The 26,480-nt window shown below is 40.0% G+C and overlaps 1 protein-coding gene across 5 annotated transcripts in view; it reads left to right on the top strand.

Moving 5' to 3' along the window:
- The first annotated feature begins 7,803 nt into the window (after window positions 1-7,803).
- Window positions 7,804-26,480, top strand: part of RIMS1 (regulating synaptic membrane exocytosis 1) — a 279,319-nt gene continuing 260,642 nt past the window's right edge. For all 5 annotated transcript variants that reach the window (XM_063313122.1, XM_063313105.1, XM_063313140.1 and 2 more), the window contains exon 1: window positions 7,804-8,421. In XM_063313122.1, coding sequence (XP_063169192.1) covers window positions 8,234-8,421 — 188 coding nt within the window. In that variant the 5' untranslated portion in view covers window positions 7,804-8,233. The remainder of the gene's footprint in view (window positions 8,422-26,480) is intronic.

The following is a 26,480-nucleotide window of genomic DNA, read 5'->3' as shown; positions in this document are numbered from 1 at the left end:
TGCTGCGTAATTAGGGTAACCAGTCATAGGGCCTGAGACTAAGAAATGTCCATCAGTAATGCTGTCCTGTGCAGGACTCGTGGTTATGCACATGGGGATTTTGACCTGGTCCATAAAGACAGCATTTTTGAAGTTGCAAGAAGACCCAGAGTTGATGGTTGTGTATATCTGGAGTGGGCCACTCCCTGAAACTTGCAGCTCCATTGGGATCTGGAAATGATGTGGGCTCATTCTTTGGAAGATTTTTGAGGACTCTAATCAGTATAGTGATCGAGCAAGCTGCAATACTAAAGAGATCTTGCTGATGCTGTCAGTTCTAAGATTCAGTGAGCCAAATGCAACTGCTGCCCAACTGCATGGGTTCTTCTACACCTGCCACTGGATGCCCACTTGTGGGAACTTGAGTGCTTGCTGGTGGTGACCGCTGAGGCTTTCTGCTAGGGCTTCTGCAAAATGGTTAACTTTACCCCCTTTAAGGTGGCCATCAATCCATAGGCAAAGTTGGATCTGTTCAACCCAGAGTGGCTCATCTTAGAGCACATCCTGGAACTGGTCTAGGAGTGTCATTCCAGTATAGCCAGTATATCCAGTGTATCCTTTGATCTGTTGTCTCAACTATGGTGGGACCTTGAAAAGTCTGACAATGTTCCCCTATCGGTCTCTGAATTGTGCATGATGGTGCTTTTGTCCATAAGGTACAGGTTGGCCCATTTGGTGGCCCATCAGTAGGCTCAGAACAAACTCCATATTGTGGAGGCTCAGAAGGCTCCATATTGTGCAGGCTCAGAACAAATTCCATATTGTGAGCCTCTAGGTAAAAAGGTGAGGGACGCGGTGGCGCTGCGGGTTAAACCGCTGAGCTGCCGATTGGAAGGTCGGCGGTTCGAAACTGCGCGGCGGGGTGAGCTCCCGTTGCTCGTCCCAGCTCCTGCTCACCTAGCAGTTCGAAAACATGCAAATGTGAGTAGATCAATAGGTACCGCTTCGGCGGGAAGGTAACGGCGTTCCGTGTCGTCATGCTGGCCACATGACCCGGAAGTGTCTATGACAACGCCAGCTCTAAGGCTTAGAAACGGAGATGAGCACCGCCCCCTAGAGTCGGACACGACTGGACTTTACGTCGAGGGAAACCTTTACCTTTACTAGGTAAAAAGGTAAAGGTAAAGGTTTCCCTTGACATGAAGTCCAGTCGTGTCTGACTCTAGGGGGTGGTGCTCATCTCCGTTTCAAAGCCGAATAGCCGGCGTTTGTCCGTAGACACTTCCGTGGTCATGTGGCCGGCATGACTAAACGGAATGCCGTTACCTGCCCACCGAAGTGGTACCTATTAATCTACTCACATTTGCATGTTTTCGAACTGCTAGGTTGGCAGGAGCTGGGACTAGCAACGGGAGCTCACCCCGTCATGTGGATTCGAACTGCTGACCTTCCGATCAGCAAGCTTGGCAGCTCAGCGGTTTAACCCGCAGCGCCACCACATCCCTTGAGCCTCTGGGTACATATGAATATATAGTTTGCATTGCATCAGGAAAGCAGCAAACAGTTCAGAACTGTCAGGTGTATTCGGAACAGCCATGGGGTACGTTGGGCAATGTAGTGCTGAGGGTCCAAGTCCTGCCAGGTGCATCAGCACATCAGTCACTGCAATTGTTATTTGCACCAGCTGGTTACAGAGTGTCCTGTTTGCTTAGTGCAGTGCCTCCACGTTGTCAGCCAGACTGCACAGCATTTGTGTGGAGGAATAGGGCTGGAAGCAAGGCTTTCTCAGCAGCTAGTCAAGCACACACTGGGAATGAGTTTGGGTCTGAGGCTGACGGCAAGGGGACCATGATCCAGGCACGAGAAAGGTGCACGTGCAGGCACGGCAAATAATGCAAGGAGAGGAAACAGGAATGGAGTTACTGGGAAGGAGAGTGTAAGAAGTGTGCTTGCACCTCAAATTTGCCATGAGTCAAGAAACAAACATAAAGCAAGATCAACCAGTCCGCATCAGAAAGTGTTAACAAAATCTTGTAATGCCAAGATTGGGAGGGTAGTTGGAATCAGAGACAAGGAACACAGAGACAGATGCCAACGTTGCTTCCAGCAACTGAGAAGTGGTAGCGGCATTGCTTAAATCCTCTGAGTGTGCACAGATGCAGCTCTTTTTGCACAGCTGGTGCCAACGATAAGGCAGCCAACTTGCTTGGGCCAGGAGAGGCTGGCTGATTGCGTGTGAGTTGCTCATTCTTACGAAGCACAGGGGTGCCATGCAGTGGCCTGGGTGGTCTGCCCTGCCACCTGTTACTGTGTTGGAGGAGAGGCTTCTGTGTGAGCACAGGAGCAACTTGGTAGCACTGCATCCAGGGAAGGGCAGAGCTTCGCAATGCCCAGCATGCCCCCGTCCACTGGCATCTCCAAGCCTGCTCCTCGAGCTCTGACAGCGTTTTCCAAAGAATCCAGCAAGTTCCTAGTACTTCTTACATTCACACATATAAAAAAGTGTTCGCGCTTTTCAAGGAAGTGAGGGTAAGCATAAAAATTAGAACGCAGAGGGTAACTTCTAATATTCGAGGGATACTGTAGGATTGGATGTAGGAAAGTTTATTTGCAGAGATTGTATCGGGGTATTTTCCAAGCATAGAAATGGCAGCTGGAAGAGGAGTCTATCCAATTTATTGTGAGTTATGCCGGTAGTTTAAAAAAAAAAAAGTTTCTCCAGAACTTTATTAGAGATTTCCTATTCTGCAATAATACGATGATTCACAAATTTTCCTAATAGACAGGCTTGGTTCATACTACCTATTAAAAAGCTCAATTAATTTAGAAACTAGCTATGATAAATCTTGCGTACAAAGCCCAGTCTCCAGAAACCACAAATGGGGTTCAAACAACCAAAGGTGGCCTCCATTTCTGGAGTCAGGAAATACAGTAAACAATGAACTTCAGTTAAAAAGTTTCATGCAATAATGGGGGGAGGCAGACACTGACTGACTGTGAAGATTCCTTTTTTACACTAGATGCAGGGTGTTCTTCAGCAGATAAATTCCTTCCACTTGTTATGGTAGGCAGGGCTAAAAAATTTTAGTGAACCTTGACCGTAAGGTATCACTCAGACTTTTATAGTCCAATCATTTGGCTGGAGGCATCGGTAGGATTGAATGTTTTCACCAAAATGAGAAAATACGTGTTATGCTATAGAGATGAAAACTCTGCCTCTTTTGTACATACAGGTGACATAATAATGCACAGACAAAGGGGATAGAGCTTGTGTTGTAACTGCACAAAGTTGCAATTCTTTTGCCATTTTGCCCTCTCTGCAGACGTTTCCGGTTTTACTTAATTCACAGAATTTTAGGAGGCCTATATGGCATGTCTAGATGGCTACTCCTTCAATCTTTTTTCTTTTTCTTTTCTTCCCTTCCTTAAAAAAAAGTATGAAGACAAATGGCTATATGTCTGCCAGTATTAGAGAGTGTGGAGCCAACTATCTCCCTTCCCCAAACAGCTCACTCATTCTTTCCACCTCATTTGGAATCTCTGGTTATTTGGGGGAAAGAAGGCAGGGCTGCAACTTGGGGGGGGGGCAAGCGGGGCATGTGCCCTGGGCACTGCGCTGGGGAGGCACCAAAATGAGCACTGGGGGGGGGGCGCCAAAATGGGCGCGGAATCCATGTCTGCCCCTGGTGACAGAGACCCTAGTTGTGGGCCTGAAAAAAGGCAATGTTCAGATATAAATTATAAGTGGTTAATAAACTGGGAATTAAAATAAGGCTTCAATCAAAGCATCACAACCAACAGAGTTTGGTTCGGAGAAAAATATGTTTAGAAGGGGAGTATTAAGGTGAAATGAACTGCCCTTTCTTATTCAGAAATCTAGCACAGAGACAAAAGCTGTTTTCCCAAAGAAACAACTTTTCCTCTTTTGTACCTTGACTCCACGTTTGAGGGCAGCTACTGGGGTCATTCTATGATGCCATCTAGTGGCCTTCTGGATTATTATGGCCCAGATATGGTAGCCTAGCACTGCAGAAAATAAGATGTACAGTAGATTAAGGGAGAGGTGTGATCTATCAATGAACATTGGGAAGCACAGACACCAAGGCAACCTCTGTCATTTCCCAAAGATACAAAGCTAATAAGCAGAGTAGGAACAAGGAGGATAAAGATGTGAGTTCTGCTGCTTCCTTTTCTTCCATCTCTCCCTCAATCTAGTGTCCTGTATATGTATCTGATTACAATTTCTATCATTTCCCATAAGCTTCATGTTGATGGTAATACTGATAGTTGCCAGATGAGGAACACTGGCTTGTATTTTTCACTACCTCAGTCATACCATGCCTGGCCATCAGTCTGGATGCTTGTGAATGGAGAACCATGGCCAGACCAGAAATATATATATACCCCCTTCAATTGTCTTTAGGAGTTTTCAGAGGCATGGCTCCCCAGACTGCTAATCAAAAGATGCATCCAATGATTCCATAAGATTCCCATATTTTCTGATGTAGGAAAAAACACAAAGTGGTACGAAAACACCAAATAAAAAATGGAACATAAAGTCTCTTCTACCTGCCTTCCTCCACCCTCACCCCCCACTTGTTTCACAAACGGATAGGCTTATTGAGGAAGTATCCAAAGATGGCTTGGAAATGCTAAAACAGTAAAAGAAAAAAAGAAAATCAGAAATGTAAAAACTCTAAGGTACAAAATATAGAGAAAGGGAGAACATCAAGTTAAACAACGACGACGTTGCAGTTCAGAAGTAGACATAATTTAAACCCTTTCTGAATCAGTTTATCACATCTCACCAGAAGAAGACAAGCCTCTTTTGTGATGGCATTACACAGTGATGGTGCTATGACTGAAATACTTTGGTCTGTAATGCTACCCAACTTATTAATAGCCTGGGTTTGAAGAATAAGTTAAGCCATAATTGTTTGGTGTGTGTGTGTAAATTCAGCGAACTGCCCAGGGTCCCCCGAGCGGGGGAGATGGGCAGTAATAAAAATATGACAAATAAATAAAATAAAAATAAATTTTGCTTGATAAAACTTTAGCTTATGGCTTAGTCTCTTGTATAAACCAGCCAATGGCAGTTTATTCAATAAATCATAGCTAAGCAAATGGCTTGGCACAATGACTTTACTAAATATGTGATCCTAATGCTGGATACTAAGGACTTAATTAGCACTGCTGTTCTAGTTGTTTAGGGCCAACAAATGCCCAATTCCCACCATTATGAAAAATTGTGGAGTTGTAGCAGTGAACGTAAAAAGTAAAACAACACCCTCACTTCAGGTCTTATACATGGAACTTGAACTAAAATACAGAAGATGAAGCAGATGCTTAATCTCTGGATAAAGCATTAGAGGGCAGAAGAACATGCTAATGAGCACATATATAATTATGAATAAAGCTAAGAAACTGCATAGACATTCTCGGGATGCTACAGGAAAAGAGTGAGGCTAGCAAGTTTCTAGCCAGCAAACTTAATAGGTGGGAAAGACTTGATGGGATCATCAGAATATGAAGCAAGTAAATTGATAAGGGAGTCAGTTTGGTGTTAATCTCTCTAGTTAAATTTACAGAGAAATATCAAAGTTTCTGTTGAAACCATTGGTCATCACTGGCTAAAGAATGGTGATTTAAAATTTCCTTCTAACCAAATGAACAGTGTGGTATTGTACAACGTTAAACATGTTAACAACAATGTAAAATTGGCTTATGATTTCATTTAGTGTATGATTATAGGCTATACAGAGAGCCATTTGTTGTAGTGGTTAAGGCATCAGGCTAGAAACTGGGAGACCGTGAGTTCTAGTTCTGCCTGAGGCAGAAAGCCAGCTGGGCGACCTTGGGCCAGTCACTCTCTCTCAGCCCTAGGAAGCAGGCAAGGGCAAACCAATTCCGAAATCTTGCTAAGAAAACTGCAGGGACTAATCCAGGCAGTTGCCAGGAGTCAACACTGACTTGAAGGCGAGCGCGCATGCATGCACACGTGCATGCACACACACACGCAAAGAGGTTATACTGCACAATATGTTACTCTCGTTATGGGTTTAAAACAGTTTGAAGGATTTTAACAGGTTGAATGGTAACCATATTTTTCCCACAAAGTCTTCAAGTTAACCAGCTGCAAATTCACAACTGTGAGGGCTGTCAGAAGTTACTGTATTTTCTCTCCTCTGCATTAACCCTGCATTCTTTTTGGTTGTATTCATATGCGATACTGAATCATAAACTGATCAATTAATTTAGCCTACTGCAAACTCAGTCTGTGTGCTTAATTTAAGATTCAGTATGTTGCACAAAATTGGGACATCAGTGAACCAGAACAGGTGTATAATGAACTACCTTTGTTGGGACTCCATGTTATTTTTGTAAATTGTTGTGACCATTATTTTGTTCAATTATTGAATTTTTGTTTTTATATTTTATTTTATTGTTGTATGCCACATTGCCTTCCTTTTTTAAAAAAGCAGAATATTAGTTTTTAAAAAAATCAATGGAATGAAAATTCAGAATAAATAAATAGTGGGAAGATGCGTGTTCTTGTCCTTATTTGCAGCTTCTCTACAATGCATTTACACACATTGTTTAAAGAAATAGTGAATTCCAAATTTGCATATTAGAGTGAATAAATTTGTCAACACGTCTTTAAAAAGTTGTTTATCAACATCTAATTCCAGAAAAGGAAAAAAAAATCAAATTTAAATATTTAATATGTGCAGAAATGTTGACAAATTTTAATGCACTAATATTTTTCAGTCAGTTCTGCATGTGGCTCCAAATAGTATTTTTTATCTTAACACTAATCAGTGTTTTGTCTTAACCTTAATCAGTGTTATTGCCAAAATTAGGAAGTAAAAGATTATATTAAGATTAGAACATAAAGTATCTTCCCCTCCTTATATGATCTCTAGATAAATCTGCTACAACTGCATTTATGCTGACTGTAATATCTAAATTCATATGTGCAGTTCATTTAAAATTGTTTCTTCACTTTTTTTCAAAACTGTACATGAACATAAGCACATACCAACAGTGTTTTAGAGAGGCCAAAAAAGCAAGGATTTTGTTTGATCCTAACCATGTTTATTCACATGGATTTAAGTGAGGATTATCCCAAGCCAGTATGCTTAAAACTGCAGTATTGCAGTCTGAATCCTCATGGTTTCTTAATCCTCCGTATCCGAATTAAGTAGCATTTCTTCCCTCGTATGCAAATATACTTGGGCTACTATAGTCTTCTGTGCGAGGGAAAGGAAACCCGAGGCTCTCCAGATGGTGCACTCCGACTCCTACCTGGGGCCGTCTGGGAATTAGAATCCGACAGTATTTATAGAGCCACAGGTCCCAACTTCTACTACACCCACCGATCTGGGAATAAGCCCCCCGAATCCGCGGGGCTTATGGCTGACGATGCCTGCGTGGAGCGGCACTGTCGGAGAAGAACCTGATCCTCGCCGAGATTACTCGTGTGCAAACCCTTTCCATGCCCAGGAGCCTTATGCCCGCGCTTGGGATGGCAGCCTTAATCTAGTTTTAAATCAGAAGTAAGACTCCTGGATTTCAGAGGGGTTTCCTCCTGGCTCACCCCTTCAGCAGCGAATCAACAACGCTTCTCTTTTCTCTCAAGCGCAGCGCTCGGCCGACTCGCGGAATAAAAGGTGGGGATATTACACATCTGCTGCCCGTATTGTCTCGGCAAGACAGACCTCGGCGTTACCCAGGAGCGAAGCAGTTTGGACTCCGCCTAACTGACACCAAACTCCCTCCCTCCCTGTAGCTAGCAGCAGTAGAGCATTTAACAGCAGGCGGCAGCGGCATCCGCCCTTTCCCTCCAGCCCTGACGGTGCACAGAGCCTGTCGAGCTGCCGCCCGCGCCCTCCCTCTCGCCCTCCCTCTCCCAGCCTCAGAGGATGGGCTGCAAGAGGCTGTGGGGCATCCCCCAGTCTTCCTGAGAGCTGGCCAAACGAAGGGAGCAGCAGCCGGAGCGGGGCTGCGTGGACGGAGCAACCATGAACGCCCGGGTCTCCGCCTCCTCTCCTGCTGCTTCCCAAGAGCTCCTTGCTGCTGCCGATGAACAGAGGACTAGAGTGTAAAGGGAGAAGGAGGAGGAGGAGGAGGAAGACGAAGAAGAAGAGGAGGAGGAGGAGAAGGAAGAGGCGGCGGCGAGCCGAGGCGTGATTGGGTCGCCTTGCCCGAAGGTACAAAGGTGTCGAAGGGGGACCAGGCAAGGCTCTATCCAAACATGTCCTCGTCTCCTTCTCCTTCTCCTTTTCCTTCGCTGGGGCCCCGCGGCCCTCGGCCCCCCGCCGTGCCTCCTCCCATGCAGGAGCTGCCTGACCTGAGCCACCTGACAGAAGAGGAGCGGAACATCATTATGGCTGTGATGGACCGCCAGAAAGAAGAGGAGGAGAAAGAGGAGGCCATGCTCAAGTAAGCCGGGGCCAGGCGCGCGCGCGGGTTGGGGGGAAGGATCTGGTCCTGGAAGCGGGGAGGGGGGCCGGAGGCGGCGGCGGCAGCATCCTTGGCACCGAACCAGAGGCAGAGTTTTATGAATGGGCGTGGGGGGTGGGGGGGAGAGGAAGGAAGAAAGGGAGGGGTATTTACCAGACGCTGACACCCACCCTGCAAATGCTGCCCAGCCTTCTTTCGCACCTGAGGTAACTTCTGTTATCTCCATACTCTTCCCACAACTGCTGTTCCCTTGCCCCAAATAATTGCCTGGGGAGATACACCGTTATTGTGATGGAAGGAAGGTCTAAGGATGGGGAGCCAGGCTCTGTGGGTGGGTCTGTAGCATGGGCTGGAGGTGGCCTTATCTCTCAATTCCTTAGCCTGGCTAAGTATTTCACTGTATTTCAGAAGGGTCTGATGGGGTGGGGTTTTGTAGGAAGAGTCTTTAAACTGCCATGCTGCCCCCACCTGGTTCAAAGAAAGCCCAGCTGAGCTGCCAAGGACTTTGTGGTGTGTGCCTTGTTCCATCAACCACCTGCAGGAATTCTCCATTTGGGGTGCACCTTTGTCTTCTTCCTCCTTTTAACCCCTTAAAAAATATTCTGGGCTGTATGTACTAAAATGTCACAGATGAGATCAAATGTGCTTTCAGGCAAACACAAACCATTTTAATATGGAGAATATAATAAATACAATTAATTTGTTGCTGTTTTTTTCATTTCACAGAAATTGTACATAGGTGTTGATGGCAATGGTCAGTTAATGGATTGGGCACCCTAGGGGTCTCCTGCTGCACAGGGGTGGATGGGTGGTGGAGTAAAATCAGAGGATGGGTAGATGCCATGTTTTAGAGCTTTCTGGTATTTATTTAAGCCCATTCATTTTCTTCTCATGCAGTCCAACTTCTTTTATATCCAGTCCATTATATAAGCATAATTTCTAGTCTTCTGCAAAACAGATGTATTGAAAGTTAATGTCATCACTTAATGGATTGCTGGATATAAACAGATTGTGGCTTGGCCTATGAATGGGGATCAGGCTTCTTCAGCTAAAAGCATCTTCCAGGCCTATTTGCTTTTGAATGGAAATGGCAGACCAGGTAGCAAAATGTAATTCATATCTTTTATGTGCAAGTTTCTCTTAGTACTGACAGCATTCTCGGTATCTCTTTGAGGGACTGATTTTAGTTGGTCTTATTAAAGTGTGTAAATGAATTTGTGAAACATCTTTTGATTGAGTCCAAAATGATGACATTAACAAAAGGTCTAAGTTCTAATGATTTGTCTATTCCATTCCCTCCTGCTAGCTGTGTCATCTATAATAGATGGCAATATGGAATCCCTGCAAGCACTCAACTTCTTTATTTTGTATAATGTAAGGGATGGAGCTGGAGATACTATCTCTCCAGCTCTGTGGTGTTGTCTCTTTCTGATATGAGTTGGAATTTAGATTTTTGCAGTAGTCATGGCAGGTTTTGCTATTTACTATACAAATGTAACTCAAGGCTCAGTAACCAGAAAGGAAAGGGGATGTTTTATTGCTTAACTTTGGTACTGTTTAAGGATTATGCTGCTGTGAGAGTGGAGAACTGCCATTTGCAAGCCTTGAGATATGATTTATCTTTGTTTGGGGGGAGGAAATGGAAGATGTGAATATATGCAAGCTCAACAAGAGAAGTATATTTTTAAAAGTAAATTATGGGAAGTTAAATGATCTATCTGCATAACAAGGAAGAAAGATGAAATGCTATTGATATTTCACCTGGGTCCTTATTCTTCACCCTTTAAATGTCTGTCTTCTACTCTTCTAGAACTATTTAAACTTTTTATTAGAAGTTTATTGCTGATAGCATATGGCATGTATTCTAGCAGCGGCTTCATGTTAAGTTCCCTGTCCTAAATATTGACTTGAGGGCCTCTTTACCTTTTTAGGATGCGAAGAATTGCAGTCCTAATATTAGCTTATTGGATGAATTTCTTAAAGTTTTGGATTTAAATTTTATTTCCCTTCTAAGGTTAAAGAAACACAAGCAAACAATATTTTTAGCTTTGTAACAGCCTTGCAGTTTAAGGCTAAGATGTATAATGTCTTGGACAAGGACATTTAAATCTCCTTCTATACCATATGTGGGAAGGTATTAGGCAATATATGGATAGCATACAGTAAACAGCATAGCCAGCAGGAGCACCTGGGCCAAGGTAACAAAATGAAGGATATTGCATAAAGGCAGTCTGACCTCCTGCCTCTCTCCTGCTATGCTGCTTCCTAATAGAGTAAAAGTAGGGGTTAGGCCATTTTCAAAGCTTTTGTTAAAAAGCTGATCAGGAGTATCCCTTGAATGTTCACATTTGTACATACCAAAATAACTCTGAGGACTGTTCATGAAAGCTAGATTAACTTATACTGCTTTAATAGGTGTTCAGAGGATTGTGATGAGAAATGGAACTTCTTACACTTGGGCATGCACAGCAGCTTATTCCATTCAAAGGCATCTGGTTAATAACAAAATTGCTGCAGCATTAGGTAGATGGAATTGGGTTTTGGGGAGGGGGTGTTTTCTAGAGAAATCTGGAAGCTATAACTAAGTCTCAGGTCACAGAAAACCAGAAGTGAAAAAAATATTTGTTCAGTAGGACTTAAGCCAATTTTATCATGGCTGACACTGAATCTGCTATATAGCACAGCATTGTATATATAAGTATTTCACAATAATAAAGCACAGTATGTTGGTGGGATTGCCAGCTTCATGTTAGCCTTGTTCCTGACCCTCTTATCTCCATATTAGGAAAAGTTCACATGTTTGATTCAGTGCATCAGCTTGCTTGTTAAAAGCACAAAAGGGCCACTATAGAGACAAAAATATATACAAGTATATTTCAATTGGGAAACTGTTCGCATCTTAGACCAAGCCAAATCCAAAAATGCTAGGGAATTCCTGGAAGCTTAGCATTCAGACAAATCAGCCATCAATAAAAACATAGAGATAAACCATATTTACACACGATTTAACAGCGACAATTAAAAAAGCTAAGAAGGAAACAAAAAGACCAGAAAATATCCTCTCCAACAGCCAACACCCAGATAAGCGGGGATTAACACCAGACAAACAATCAAGCGGAAAACAATACCCAAATCAAGGAACTACCAAGGAGAAAACCACACCCCCACCAATGCTGGCAGGGCAAGCTACTGTATATAAACAGGGAGCAAACGCCACACTTGCACTGAGGATGTTACCTAGTTGGGTAATGAAACATCTGCAGGCAAACAACCAAGCTCAGAGAGCACCAAGGACTCCATAGTTCAACCCTGAGCTACATGTATTCTTTTCTATTGGAGGTATATTTCCATATGGTACTGTATGAAAGTTATTGTATTGTAGTGATAGTAGACCATAGGAACAATTGGTCAGGCTGAGGTGTGGGGAGATGTGGTTGAATATCACCACCATATTGGAGGTGCCTGGCTTAGAGAGAGAATAGCAGTTGGGGGAAAATGTTACTACTGCTTTGGGAGATGCTTTTCTTTTGCCAAAGTGGGTTGTAAGAGACATTTCTGCTATTTGTGTATGGGACAGCACTGTGTAAGAAGCAATGGTAAGGCTATAAGAGTCAGATAAAGCTCCAGGTTAAAAACACAATGTACTGATTAAAACTGCAATCTAAGCTCAATAAGACTTAATTTTGAGTAAATGTATATACGATTTTAACAGGAATCATTCTTTGTAAATATTTAAAGCAAAACTCTTGCATTCTCTTGTTGGTACTTCTACTAGTAGCCAAAGCTGCTTTGTTTGTACTGCCCAGAGATTCAAGAGTGCCACTTTCATTCTGTCTCTCTTAGTTCAGTCAAATTGTCCTTAGACTGAAATAGTTAGCTAAACTGGAACAGCTGGTCTTGTTCCCATGCACTGACTTGAGTTTTTCTAAGCATTCACTGCAGGTCCCTAATCATGTATTCTGCATGGAAGGAGTCACCAAAATCATGGGTTTTAAACATTAGTTAAGCATTGGCTTTCCTGCAAATGGCTCCTAAATGACTTAATCCAGTATCCTGCTTTCAAGTAATGGAGAGTGGGGGAGTGGTTATAATTTCTACCTTTTGCATATCTAGACAATTTTTAAATTTCAGCTTTGGGGAAAAAATCAAAACAAAGTTCAAGAATTATAAAATAGTACAGGTATATAAGGAAAATATGTTGTGTCATTCATTAGTAATTAAGTGCCATCCTTAATTTTATTAAGAGTTAGATATTTTATGTGTAGTGGTGGAAGGTAGTATTAGGGGAACAATAAGATAAATTTAATAGATTTGGCAGGGAAGGTGAAACTGACTATAGATATGTGTGGTAATATTTAGTATAAAATTTCCCTTTGGTAGGGAATTGCTTTTGGCTTTTATTGTTTGTAAGTGAAAAAAAATTGAAGTTATAGTTTTGAATTTTGATTATTAAGTTGAAATGGATTATAGAAATAATGTTTATTATAGTTAAAATTGGAGTAACAGATTGATGTATTTTTAAAGTATATCTTCACTGTAAAGAGTCAGAAGTCATTCTTTTTGTATATTTTTAAATTTGTTTCTGTGCTTTTTAGTTTTTTTCTTTCTTTAGTTTTCTTTCAATCTTTTTCTGTCTTTTCCTGTTTTATCTTTATTCTGAAAATATAATAAAGTTTCTTTAAAAATAAGTAATCAAGTGCCATTCTGAAGTGTTGGGTTGTTACTCTCATAGTTCGTGGGCAGCTGCAGTTTTGGTGATTTATGCACAGATGATACCATACTGGGGAAAGGGTTGCTTGAGCTATAAGGATCATCAGGTTGTCATCAGTGAGAACTGTGCAGGCATATTCTCCACTAGGGTTTCAGGTGTGATTAGAGCAGCTTTTGGGGAAAACAACATTTTTTCTCCTGGTATAAAATAGTACAGTGGTAGAGTTTTCAGTGGATGTGCTATCCTTCCAATTAAAATGATACCAGTAGACTATATGTAACGAACAATGAAATAAATGCAACTGGATAAAACAGTGCAATAAAGCCAGAAATGTGAGCAGTCATTTTAACTTACTAGGAAAAAAAAAATTAAGAAAGCAGTGACTAAATTCCTCTTTATTAGGACCAACTCAAAATCACAAAGTAATGAGCTAGCTTTCAAAATCAGCATACGAATATATTTTAATAGGACCGTGGCTAAGGTCATCTAGCAGTTTTTATCAGATTTTTTAAAAAATCACTCATTGTTTTTCATGTTATGGTTAGATTTATATTTAAGTGACCAGAGATAGGAAGAGCAAGCAAAAATGTGTGTCCAAGTCCTCCAGTGTTACAGACCTGCATGCTAGGCTAATGAACGTTATAACATTTTGTTAAGACTCCCTGTTCTAACTGAACCGTCTAAATTGCCACTTTTTTTTCTTATGAGCTCTCTGAACCATCAGTTCAATGTATATATTAGTGAGAATTTTTGCACCTGTGATGCACATGTTAAAAGGTTGGCCCCTCTACAGTATACCTACTCAGTAGTTTTTGTGCTTGTTGGGAACTGTAGTCCAACACATCACGGAGGGCACTTTGTTGAGGAAATCTGAATGAGCTGTTGGGTTACATAACAGCTGCAAAAAATACTTCGCAAGGGAATAATTTAAATCCTATGAATGCACTTGTAGATGAAAAATATGTTTTGTAAATGGACCATCTAGTTTATCCGTAGTGCTTATCAATGTTCCTAAAAAGGCTGGAAAATCCGAAATTGTTTCTATGTGAGTTGTCTTCTTCTCCAACTGGAACAAAAAGAAGAAATAGATTTCTGTGTGAGCACATTTATAAATTTCTGATCTTCATAGATCCTTTTGCTTCTGTGGTAGTTTTGGGGAGAAGTGAGCGTGCGTCAGCATATGTATAGTGCAGCGTGCCTTTCTTTTGTGATTATATAGTCATGGCTGGAGTCCATGCATCTAGGATCTTAATTAGTCTAATTTGCAACCTGCAAGAGCCTTTAGTTATGAAACCTGACCCGACCAAAAGAAGGGGAAGGAAAGAATTCAAGATGACAACAGCTGCTGATATAGCAAAACAAGCTGGCTCCTTCTTGTATCTCCCTAAGTTGCTTTTATGTTATCTCTTGTGACATAAATCAGATATGCAGAACTGTAAAGACAATATTTTCCTTTGGTGCTTCTTGTTTATTTAATAAGAGTGAACATCCAGTGTAGCTCCTCAGATATAATCAGGGTGATACAGGTTTTTGCAGAGATACCTAACCTCACATATGACTATTACGTTTTTCAAGGGAAATAGAACTATTACTTTATTTATGTTACTATTGTGTATATAGCCTGCACCATGAAAATCTGTAAATGCTACTGTTTTTAATATGGCTCACTGTTACCTGTAAGTTTCTTTAATTGAAGTAAGTTTACTGCAGTGTGTACTGGGAACCAGATCATTGCTAAGTGCCTGGAAATACCAGTTTATTACATTTGAGAACAGTGACTCTAAAACACTTTTATAACTTTTGATCCTAATTCTTAGTGACTTCAGACCACAGCAGATTTAACAGCAGAAATCATTGCTGTTTCTGTACTCTTCATCATCTGAAATTATTCAACAAAATATATGCAGACAAAAATACAAATAATGAAAACTGTGCAGCTTCATGCTTCCAAAGTCCTATATGAAAGTGAAGAGTAGATATTAACTTGTTCTCTTCTGTGAGAAACATGGCCCATATGGGTTTCCTTCTCATTTGTTAAATTTATTTTGATGTTGATAATTTACTCGGTTGGGTAATTTCATATCGGCTGATCAATACATGGTGTTTTTGATTTGTCTGTATATTGTATATTCTTATCAAAGAAGTATATTTTTAATTTTCTGTACATCACATCTTACTATAGAATAATAAGTACACTTTTGAATATATAAAATATGAGTGATATGAAATGCTGAAGCCAGGGAATTTTCCAGTATTGTTAAAGGGCAGAGAAGAGCTGCTCACAATAAATTCTTGGGACTATGACATACACAATACACTGACGTAAAGTTGAGGGAAATGCAAGAATGGGACAAATTTATAAATTCAAACAAGTATTTCTCTTTGGGCAAATCTAATTTTCCTTTGACTGGAAAAAGAGGAAAAGGAATTGTGTATGCACTTATTCATTAATTTATTCATTTCAAGTTATATCATGCTTTTCTGGCCATTGCTTTCCAGACTAACTTGCATTTGGTGCCTTAATGATAATGCAATCCTCAGAATTGCCATGTTTGATCAGACCAAAGCAATCCCTCCCCTTATTATCCCTGAAGTGTAAGTAATCAGAACAGATTTGGAAGCTGCTGTTTGGTGAAGGCTACATGAAACAGTGTTCAAGTTCTGCAGTCTATTATTGTTCTTGAGTATGGGCAACCAACTGATATGTTGGTGGTTAGTCTCTGCTATTGGTATCAGGCACCTTCTGATCCAAGGTGTACAGATTCTGAATTTGCAAGTTCTGGTCACAGGTGTTACAAGTAATAGAAATGGACAATTCTCTCTTACATCAATTGTATGAATCTGTTTCCTGAAAATTCCTTGTGATATTTATTCTCATGGAGTACTGTACAGCAAAGTCTATCACTTAAACTTCTGCAGTTGCAAGTCTTCCCTTTGTCCATCCTGAATCATCTGCAGCCACCCTGTTTCACTGGCTCTATTCCCACAACAAGAAAACCCAGTCAGTCTCTAACCCTGTCATCATATCTTTTTGCCACTGGTTCTGGCAGCTCAGAAACTAGATCAAAAGCCACCATTTTGGAATTCAGAGTCCTTGCCCATCTTCTCTAGTCTTGTATCAGACCTTGTACCAGAAGAACACTAGTAAGACTTCATGACATCACTAACTCCTTCTCCATTGGCCAGGTACTGTAGGCAGCAGTAGGTATAGCTACCCTTAATGTTTTGGAAGTAGTTTTTGTGCTTCCCAACCGTGGCAATTCATTTTATAATAGAGAAGTTTGGTTTTTTCAGCAGTTGGTTGTTCCAGCATTTTTTTTTTTTTGAGAATTAGGTAAGCAAAACAGTCAATTAAATGGGTTCTGGTATTCCCACAACATGGCTTATTGAGTAGAATTAGTTTAACCATATTCATGGTTAGAACTATTTAATGTTAAATTTAATCCTCTGGGAGTTAGTTGACTGGGTCAATCAACCCCCTTTTAGTGATTGCAGAACTTATTAATCACTACACAGACCAAGCTAAGTGTCTTCCATGAACAGGGCCAAGGAATAATTTCAGTTTAGGAATTGTAGTTCTTAATGACAAACCGATGTATTCATAACATACCATAGCAAAATAATATACATGAAAATATATTTTATCAAGGCTTTTCCATAGTATGCTGTAATCTCATTACATGAGATGTATTTGGGCTTTCATGTGAAATCAGAAAGCTATAGGAAATTGAGTGAGTTGCCACAACTAGATTGGAACACGTCAATGTATAGTTTTTTGAATGTTCCAAATTAACAATACAATGAAGATATGATAGCCACAGGGCAAACTTGTAACAGTGTAAATCAAACACAGTGAACCTGTTGATACCAAACACCATAACCTTGTTGGTACTGAATGGCTCCTAAATCAAGAACAGCTGAAAATAATCTCAAAAGCCAGAAAGACTGAAAACCTTGGATTAAGGTGAGAATGCAATCTCAGTGAAGGAACCCATGTAGCCAATAAATGTAGTTCAATTTCAGAAGAATAGTAAACTGATATTTTTTTAAGGTACTGATTTGAGTGTTACTGCTATGAAAACTATGGAACAATGCACAGATTTGTTTTAAGTAGGTATATACTACTACATATTTTAGAGCCTATTCAAGGGCCATCAAAATCTTGATCCTTCAATTTACCACATGTGGACAGTGTTCAGCTTTTACCCAAGAAAGATAAAAATAATGTCTTTTTTGGTTTCTGAATGGAACATAATTAAGTCGAATGTTGTGTCCATGACAGTGCTTCTTCATCCATGGGCGATAAATGTTCATAAGTGCTTTTCAATATGATGGAAATGAAAGAAAAATGCTAAAAAAACAAGGCATTTTGAAATTTAATTTATAATACTTAAATTGAAACCAATTGCCTTTTCATCAGTGAAGCCAAGTAAAGAGAATCTGCAGTAGGAAGCATATGTCATGTGATTGGCCAGTGTATTTTCAGCTTTTCAGAATGTAGATTTCTCAACTTTTTCCGTGTCTTGCAATCTTAGTCTTTTCAATGGGAAAGGCCAGAGGTTTAACGCAGAACTTACCGTATGCAAAGCATGCACCCTACCATTGAACTATGTCCTTTCCCATCTTTTGAATGAAGAACTGGAACATTTTTTGCAGAAGTCTGCAGGAATAGCCTTGCTATGTCTTATAAAGGTCTAAAATAGTGAAGGGAGTTGAGGGCAGTATTTCTGTCTTAATGTAGCTTTTCTTTCAAAGCTCTGGGGCAATTTTAACAACAGAACAGTGTTGATTCATGAACTGAAATCCCTAGTTACCCTGGGCTTTTGCACATAGCAGCCTGGCAAATGAATGACTTCTCTGGAAGCTGCAGTTTGAAGTCTATCTGTGTCTGACCAATGCTACCCATGAAGCGGAAGAAAGCAAAACATTGTCTAATTGTGGCATAAGATATGTACTAATGATTCTGAGGCTACATTTTCACTGATGGCAACTTTAGATGTCTACTATTCCCCAGTGTACAATGAAACAGTGGAACAATATAAATTCTGTCTGTGGCATCAGAAACATTATGTATTAAACTGTTGCAAAGTCTAGCAAGCATGTGTAATTTTGGAGAGCTAGAAGACAGGTCAAGCCCCTCATTTAAAAAAAAAACAGGATACCTAGAGGACTATGAAACTAAATTAGTTCATGTTTTAGTGACATGGAACTCACAGTCCAGCCCAACAGTTCAATTAAGTTGCATTTTCTAACTCTCATTAGGCAGTCCTTAATACACCCCAAACATCAGCATTGTCACAACTGAAACTTGCATAGCTCTGAATGTCTCAGAGGCTGCTGATGTGGGGAGCCAGTCCTTTTGTTGTTGTTGTTCAGTTGTTAAGTCATGTCTGACTCTTTGTGACCCTGTGGACCACAGCACTCTATCTAACCATCTCATCCTCTGCTGTCCCCTTCTCCTTTTGCCTTCAGTCTTTCCTAGCATCAGGGTCTTTTCCAGTGAGTCCTCTTTGCATTAGGTGGCCAAAGTATTTGAGCTTCAGCTTCAGTATCTGTCCTTCCAATGAGCAGTCAGGGTTGATTTCCTTTAGGATTGACTGATTTGACCTCCTTGCAGTCTAAGGGACTCTTAAGATTCTTCTCCAGCACCATAGTTCGAAGGCATCAATTCTTCGGTGCTCAGCCTTCCTTATGGTCCAACTCTCACAGCCATGCATTACTACTGGGAAAACCATAGCTTTGATTATATGGACCTTTGTACCCAGGTCCAAACCTGCCCAAGGAAAGAAACTAATTCTGCTTTTGCCAGCTGGTACCTTCAGCTGGCATGGGCATTAGAGTGTTACAATTCCAACTTCTTTGGTTGGTGCCAGGTAAGGAAAAGCTACCAATTCAAATCAGCAAATGAATTTATTAGATCGTTGTTAAAACTGATCCCATCAGATTATAAGAACTGCTGTCTAGCTAGAGAAACAAGGCAAAACAGTTCTGGCTGTTTCCTACTGCAGACCTTGCATTTCTCTCAACCCAGTGGGAGGGAATGATTTATTTAGAAAGCATATACTGGTTCTCTAGCCTCTTTAGGAATTAATTACGTACATATTGGAATTGCACAATATTAGTGACTGAAATCTCTTCTCTCTTTTTATGTTTCATGGTGGTTGTGTTTGCAAATCACAGTAGATCTGAAGAAATCTGGCATGCCATGAAGTAAATCTGAAGAAATTTGGCATGCTATGAAGAAACAGTTTGGCTCTTGCTGCTAGCATTTTTCCAAAAGTGGGCTGGTGGGGGGACATCCACAAGTTAGGAGCTGGAAGCCAAGAACAAACCATGACTTCCAGATTGGAATATTATGAGAAGAGCAAGACTTCCTGGTTTAGACATTATGGTAAAGAAACCATCAAAAGAATTTAAGCTGCTCCTGCATTTTGAGAAATCCTCCTGTATTTTGGGAAAGCTAATGCAAGCAGGTAATCCAACACAAAGCAAAAATATGTTTTCCCAGCCACATCATCAATACTCCAAGCTGAAGAAAGAAGAGATAGTGAAGGCTGATTCTATTCTGTCTGCTTGGAAAGAAATGCTTTGGAGTACAAGACAACAATATTATGACAGTTTACCATGTAAGGACTGTGCTGCATTCCTATCTGAAGCCAAACAAACCCCCCACCAACAACCTTACAATAAATTAGCAATTTCAGAAAAAAAAAGAGAAAGAGAAAACCAGAAAAACATGGAAATGTCCTGGGGAGGGACACAATTGAGGGGCTGAATTGGGTGACTTCAGGATAAAACCACTAGTGTGAAAATGGTCATTGTATCATTCTTGAAGCTAATTTTCTAGAAAAAGTATTATGGCCTGAAGTTTCTGTAAGGGCCAGCCTTTGGTGTGATAGCTCTTTATACATGGGTTTAAAGGATAAGGGATCTTAATTATTTACTGGTCAGAGAAATTTATTCTGAATGAGTTACAGGATGTTTTCATAAACTCTTACAAGAATGAGTCCTGGCATTAGAAAACAGAGTCCCAAATTAAATCTTTATGAGCCTTTCCCTCACATTAAACTGTGATCCCTCTCAATGCCCTCCATTTCCAAGAAGAGATAATTGTAGTGATATATCTACAGTGCTTTTTAAAGGCAGTAAAATAAGGTGAGTTTGACTCCTAGTACCTACACTAACATCTCTGCATAGTTTCCTTGGCAGCAGTATAAAGGTGGTTTGCTATTGCCTTGTTGCAGGATACTTCTTAAATTTCCTAATCTATTTCATAGTCTTGATGTTTCCTGGAAATCTTGGGAGATGCAGTTTTTCCCAACTGACCTTTTTTTTTCTCCAATCAAAACTTCAAAGTACTGATCAGACTTCATCCTGTTTAGCTTCCAGGTCCAGACAGGATTGGCCAGATGCTGCCATCTGCTGAGATTTTAAATTTTAGGATTGCTGAAACACCTTGAATTCTTAAGATTGTTTCTTGAAGGCTTATAATCAAGAGGCAACCAAATACAAGCTACATAAATCTGGATAACCATAAGATGGCAGCAAAAATGTACCGTTGTCTATATCTCTGCTGTCATGTAGAAGTGTCCAGATTTATGCAGCCTGTATCCGATAGACCTTAAATAGTGGTTATAAATAAAAATATGTGTTCTTTAGAAGTATTATGGTCCTGATCCACAGTTTACAGCAGCACTAAAAGTCCTAAAAAAACAGAACTCCAAGAAGGTGGAAGCTGCAGTGCCAACATTTATTGAGCATTTGGGGGAATCCAAATGGCCTGATTGAAATTGTTGCCTCACTAAATGGCATATCTCAAACATCATACACCAGAGTAGCCCCACAGAAGTCAGCAGCATTTAAGAAGTATTTGATCTTGGATATTTGCTATCCTAGTTCAGGTGGAATACTCAAATTTCAATTCTAATTAATTCTGGATCCTTTCAACTGAAGCATTTACAATTATCTTTTGAGGATCTGGTTGGTAGTATCCACATTTCTTCAGGCAAATGGGAGATTTGTGTGCAGTTTCTGTATGAATGAGGGATCTCAGGTTTTGAGCATTCTTCGTTTTCAAAAAACAAAAATGAAAACCAGCCTTGGGAGGGATCAATTTTTCCCCAGTGGCCTTTTCCCTCCCTAATCAAAACTCATTTGATGGTTTTGTTCGTTAGTTTTATGTACTGCTTTTCTTCCAAGAACTCAAGACAGCATGCATGGTATCCCCTCCTCCAATTTTTCCCACAACAGCAACCTTGGTAGGTAGAAGGAGCTTCAAAAGAGTGACCTAGGTACCCTTGCATGGCTGAGGATCCTAGAGTAGTCCAATGGTGTAACTATGTATTGGACTACTATGCCACACTGGCTCTTCCTTCAGAGTTACTTTGAATGGAGGTTATGATGGTGAGGACTGATTCTGATTGGAAAACAGCTAGCAGTAGGAAGGATGAAGCATATCCCACCCTTCCTACTTCAGATCACAGCCTTCTGAGGCTGTTTTTCAATTAAAATAAAGATTTACTGCATGCATTTATACTATATTCCATGCAACTGATTGTCAGGGTGTGTTGAAGGCAAATCATACAAGTAATAATTTTATATTTGTAGATTTAATACAATTGTGGAAGAAAAAGACGTTTCATCATTACTTCTTCATGTTTTTAAATTCCAGTCCAGTTACAATTACTAATCTTCTCTATATAGTTTGTGAAGTCAGATTGTCTCCCTGATTTCAGATGGGGTATATTTTAGAACCATTGTGACACTACTGTATATCACAAATCGATTTTTTTCACAGACAAACCAAGAACACAAATATAAAAGAGGCTTGTAAATTTGACTTGCAATTTTAATTTTTCCTCTAGACCTTAATTGATTACAGAAATATTTAAACTTAAATCCCACACTGTTTTTCAGCATCCAGGCTTAGCAATACTGTAATACAGTACACTTGATATATTCTCTTTACCAAAAGGAGTAATTTGTATGTTATTTTTTAAGTATCTGCCTTATATGGCATGTTTGTAAATTTAGGCCTCAGATATAAGGCAACTGTAGTTTGCTTTGTAGATAAACAGTCCAAAATAGAAGACTCTAGACCTCTGTCTTGCTAATATTATGAAAATTTCAGCTGGGTTTAAATGTGGAAAGCAAGCCCTCAGAATCATTTACTTCTTGAGGCAAAAGTCATGTCTCTTCTGCTGCTCTGTGTTCAGAGGCAATACTGGGCCACCATATGAATCTTATTTCACAGTGATTGGGTTACCTGGCCAATTTAGAGGAACAGAATAGTTTATGTGAGGCTTCCCTCTTCCAACAGAGGCAAACAACAGTCTAAGTCGAGGGCTATCTTTGCTGCCCTATAGTGTCTGTCATTGAAGCGGTGACCTTACTTAATCTACTGGGAGGACTAATCTTACTCAGAATGAGAGCAATCTTATAAAATAAGATGGAGTTAAGAGTACTGGTTCAAGCAGTCTGGGATGATATTGTGGGCCTTTAGATCTTCTAAAATAGGACAGCACAAATGGAGGCCTTGGGTGTCAGAGGACTGGGAAGGGACAATGCTATGCCTTTGGGAAAGGATGAGGATGCAGAGGTGTTAAAGGAAATGAAAGCTAACTTCAGACCAAGTAAAGGAAAACATGAGAAATGGGACAGAACAGTTCAAAGTTGTTCATATATTGACAGTTTTTCACTGTCAGACTCAAAGATTGTTTTAATGGCTGCTAATCTAGTTGATTTGGTGAAGAAATGTGAGGAATAAATAAAACAAATCTGCTTGCAATAAAACTTAGTCCTTGGCTCTGTGGTATGAGTCCTTGAGTAGAAAGCAGCCACAGGGTTCCTGAACTGGTGAGCCTGTCCTGAGAGTTGATTGCTGCATCTGAAAGCTTGGGTGGTCTTCATATTAACCGTGCATAATTTTAAAATAGTTTCAAATTTTAAAAATTATAATTTTAGTGTTAGTATTAAGTTCTCTGGCTAGAGAATTATTATATTGCCTATATTTAATTTTAGTTAGATATATGCAAACGTAAAATAATTATTCAATTTTTCTTATGGCCATACCCAAAAAGTTGTACACCTGTTATTAAAGCACTCATTCTCATACGAAAAATGTTTATTCATTCAACATCATCCTTCCTCAGCTCATGTTGATTGAATTGCTAACAAATATGGTGAAGGCCTGCTTGTACGCTGATTGCCCATGACTAAAAATGGTAGCTTAACTGCTGTTACTTTCAGAGAGGCAATGCTACTTTAGATTTATTTGCTCTATTTCTTGTGGCCCTAAATGCAGAGAAAGTATTCCTGGTATTCATATTAACCATGCATAATTTTAAAGCTGCTGGGTGCTGTTTATAGCCCCTATTTGGTTATTTAATTCTACAAGACTAACCTTGTCTTTCTGTAAGTTAACATGAATGAAAATCCTTACTTCAGCTTTCATGCTTAAATCAAAACACTGTTACTTTCTCTCCTTTTAAGTGCAGAACAACTATTTGAGTAATTACTCTCTATTTTGTGGGCTGCAGGTGCACCTGTGACTTGATTGCCATTTACACAAAGAATCCTGTTTTAGTTTATGTTCCTGATGCAAAGACAACTAAGAGATTCTATGAATTCCTTTTTTCTTTTTGAATACCACCATTGTATCCAGCAATCAGCACTTAAGCAGGACGAAGTGCTATTTGATCAACAACATCCCATGATCTAGTTGAATCTCTTCCTATTTCATTTATTCAGGAAAAGGTCACTGTTGCAGAATTAAAGCTTCAGTTTCAGGAAGGTCCCTTATATACATGCCATTTATAAGATTTGAAATGCAGCCCAGTTGATCATCAAAAGCTACTAAGAAAATAGAGAATGCTCAGAATATCTGGACGAATGAAAGAGATGAGAATTGTGTTGTGTGCTGTTGCTGTTAATGTCCTTTTGCCTCCTAACCGGCTCTAGCACATTTCTGTGATTGAAAAACCAGTCTTTCTGATGCTGAAAAAGTAATTTCATACACATGTAGGTCTAAGTACATTTTCCCCCAGTTTTTCCACTGTAATTTTTGTTGTTGACTGTCAAGAAAGTTAAACAGTGTGTCCTATTTTCCCCCCGTTTGTCTTCCTTTCCAATTGTCCATGTCCACCTTTGCCGGTTCAGATATCTGGTAACCCTAGTTGTGGAAGTCAACTACCAAGCACCCTGGGTTAAATGGATCATCTGGATCCTTTTCGGTCAGCCTTCAGGCCTAGGCATGGGATAGAAACTACTTTGGTCACACAAGTAGATGACCCATGCCAGCATGTAGATGGGGCAGTTCACCCTCTTGGTCCTATTAAACATCTCAGTAGCATTTGACACCATCAAGCATGGTATCCTTTTGGACCACATACAGGGGTTGGGAATTGGGGGCACTGTGCTTCTGTGGTTCCACGTCTTCCTCGGCGGGTGATACCAGTCAGTGGTTGTAGGGGTGGAGAGGTTGTCTTGGTGGATACTGCAAGGTTCTCCTTTCCCTACTAATTGAAACCACTGGGAGCAATAATCTATTGTTTGGGGGGACTCTATCATCAATATGCAGATGATACTGAATTATAGATCACCAGCCTGGCCTCGCTGGTGATACAGTAAAAGTCTGAAGGCTGTTAGGCTGAAGTTGAACCCAAGCAAGATGGAGTTGCTGGCTCCATTATTGTCTCTTAAAGGGTGACACTTTGCCTGTGAGAGCAGATCTATGACTTGGGGTCTTATGGATTAAGCTATTGCTTAATTTAATTTAATTATTTGATTTAGGTGCCACTCAACTCCAAGTGACTCTGGACAGCTCACAATATAACAAAAAGAATAAAATATAATACAAATCAAAAACAAACTAGCAAAAAATAAATAGTAAAGCAAATAAGGGACAAGATGGTGACTCTGGCCAACAACAAAACTCAAAACAGGCCCCAACCATTCTAGCCCATAGCCTTGATAGACAGTTGAAGACCATGACTAGAAGAGCCTTTGCCCAGCTTTGGCTGATACACCAACCTCAGACCTTCCTGGAGCAGGAGGACTCTCATCAGGATCTGGTTAGGCTACCACATTGCCCTTCCTGATGCTGTCTTTAAAGACCACTTGGAAGATGCAGTTAGTAGAAAATGCAGAAGCTCACATGCAAATGCGCACTGGGTGTTGTTAACATATCACACTAGTGTTGTGAGCCCTGCGTTGGTTGCTTGTAGGTTTCTGGCTGCAATTTAAAATGCTGGTTTTAACCTATAAAACCGTATGTGCCTTGATGCCCAGGTTCCTTCAGGACTACCTCCTTAAATCAAAATCAACCCGTCTGATACAAACAACCTGAGAAAAAACTATTGCTAGTTCTCACTGTTGGAAGATTAGAAAGGCTAAGGTAGGAGAAGATGCTTCACTGTTATAACTCCCTTATTATGCAATAGTTTACTACCAGAGATTGGTTTATTCCAACCCTTTTTTCAGGAACAAGTTAAAACGGAATTCTTCCAAAGGGCTGTTTTAATTAGTTAAGTTAGCACCATAGAATTGTTTACATCCTCTGGTTTTAAGATACTTCTAAATATTTGTTATTCATTATCTCTTTCATTATCTCTGCAATATTTTACAGTCGATGTTTCCCTCTTTAAACTTGTAAACTGATGATAATTGCATAGTTGTTGCAGTTTAAACATTCAATAAATAAAATAGATAAACTAGGCAACCATTTTGGCAAGACTCCCATTGTAGTCATTTTGTGAATGTGTCCACAAATGCTTTCAAAATTTCAAATATGCCCCCAATTGAAAAGGTTACCTACTCAGTTTAGTGTGATAACTAAACCCTCCCTTTGGTTGTTAACATCAAAGAGAATAGGGATGTCCTGATTGTTTCTCAGCAACTCTAGAATGGCATGTTGATATATTCAGGGACCACTCTTTGTCTATAAAAGAGCTTTCTTAGAGGACCTATTTTTAGTCCCTCTGTTGTTTAAAATATATATATTCTGTATTACAGAAAATTGTTCTCTTGGTTCCCTTTAAAGATTAAACAAGCAGAACAGACATTATAAAGCTGTTCATTGACTAGGAACACCTGGATGACTGAATAAGCAAGTTATGTGGTCATAGTCTTCTCTGATTACATGCATTGTAATTATATTTAAAGCATTTGTACATATAATTAAGGAGCATATCTTTTATGCAGAAGTGGGGATTAATAAGGATAGGACTTTCTTAACAGGAACATCAAGGTTTAGGAATTCCATTCTATTTCTTTTTTTTTATGGCTTTCTGATGCAGATAATTTTTTTTTCAAAGAACATTTAAGTTCC

The sequence above is a fragment of the Candoia aspera genome, chromosome 1, assembly GCF_035149785.1.
Source record: "Candoia aspera isolate rCanAsp1 chromosome 1, rCanAsp1.hap2, whole genome shotgun sequence".
Classification (NCBI taxonomy): Eukaryota; Metazoa; Chordata; class Lepidosauria; order Squamata; family Boidae; genus Candoia; species Candoia aspera.
The sequence above is the reverse complement of the archived record's forward strand: the minus strand, read 5'-3'. Positions and strand labels throughout refer to the sequence as shown.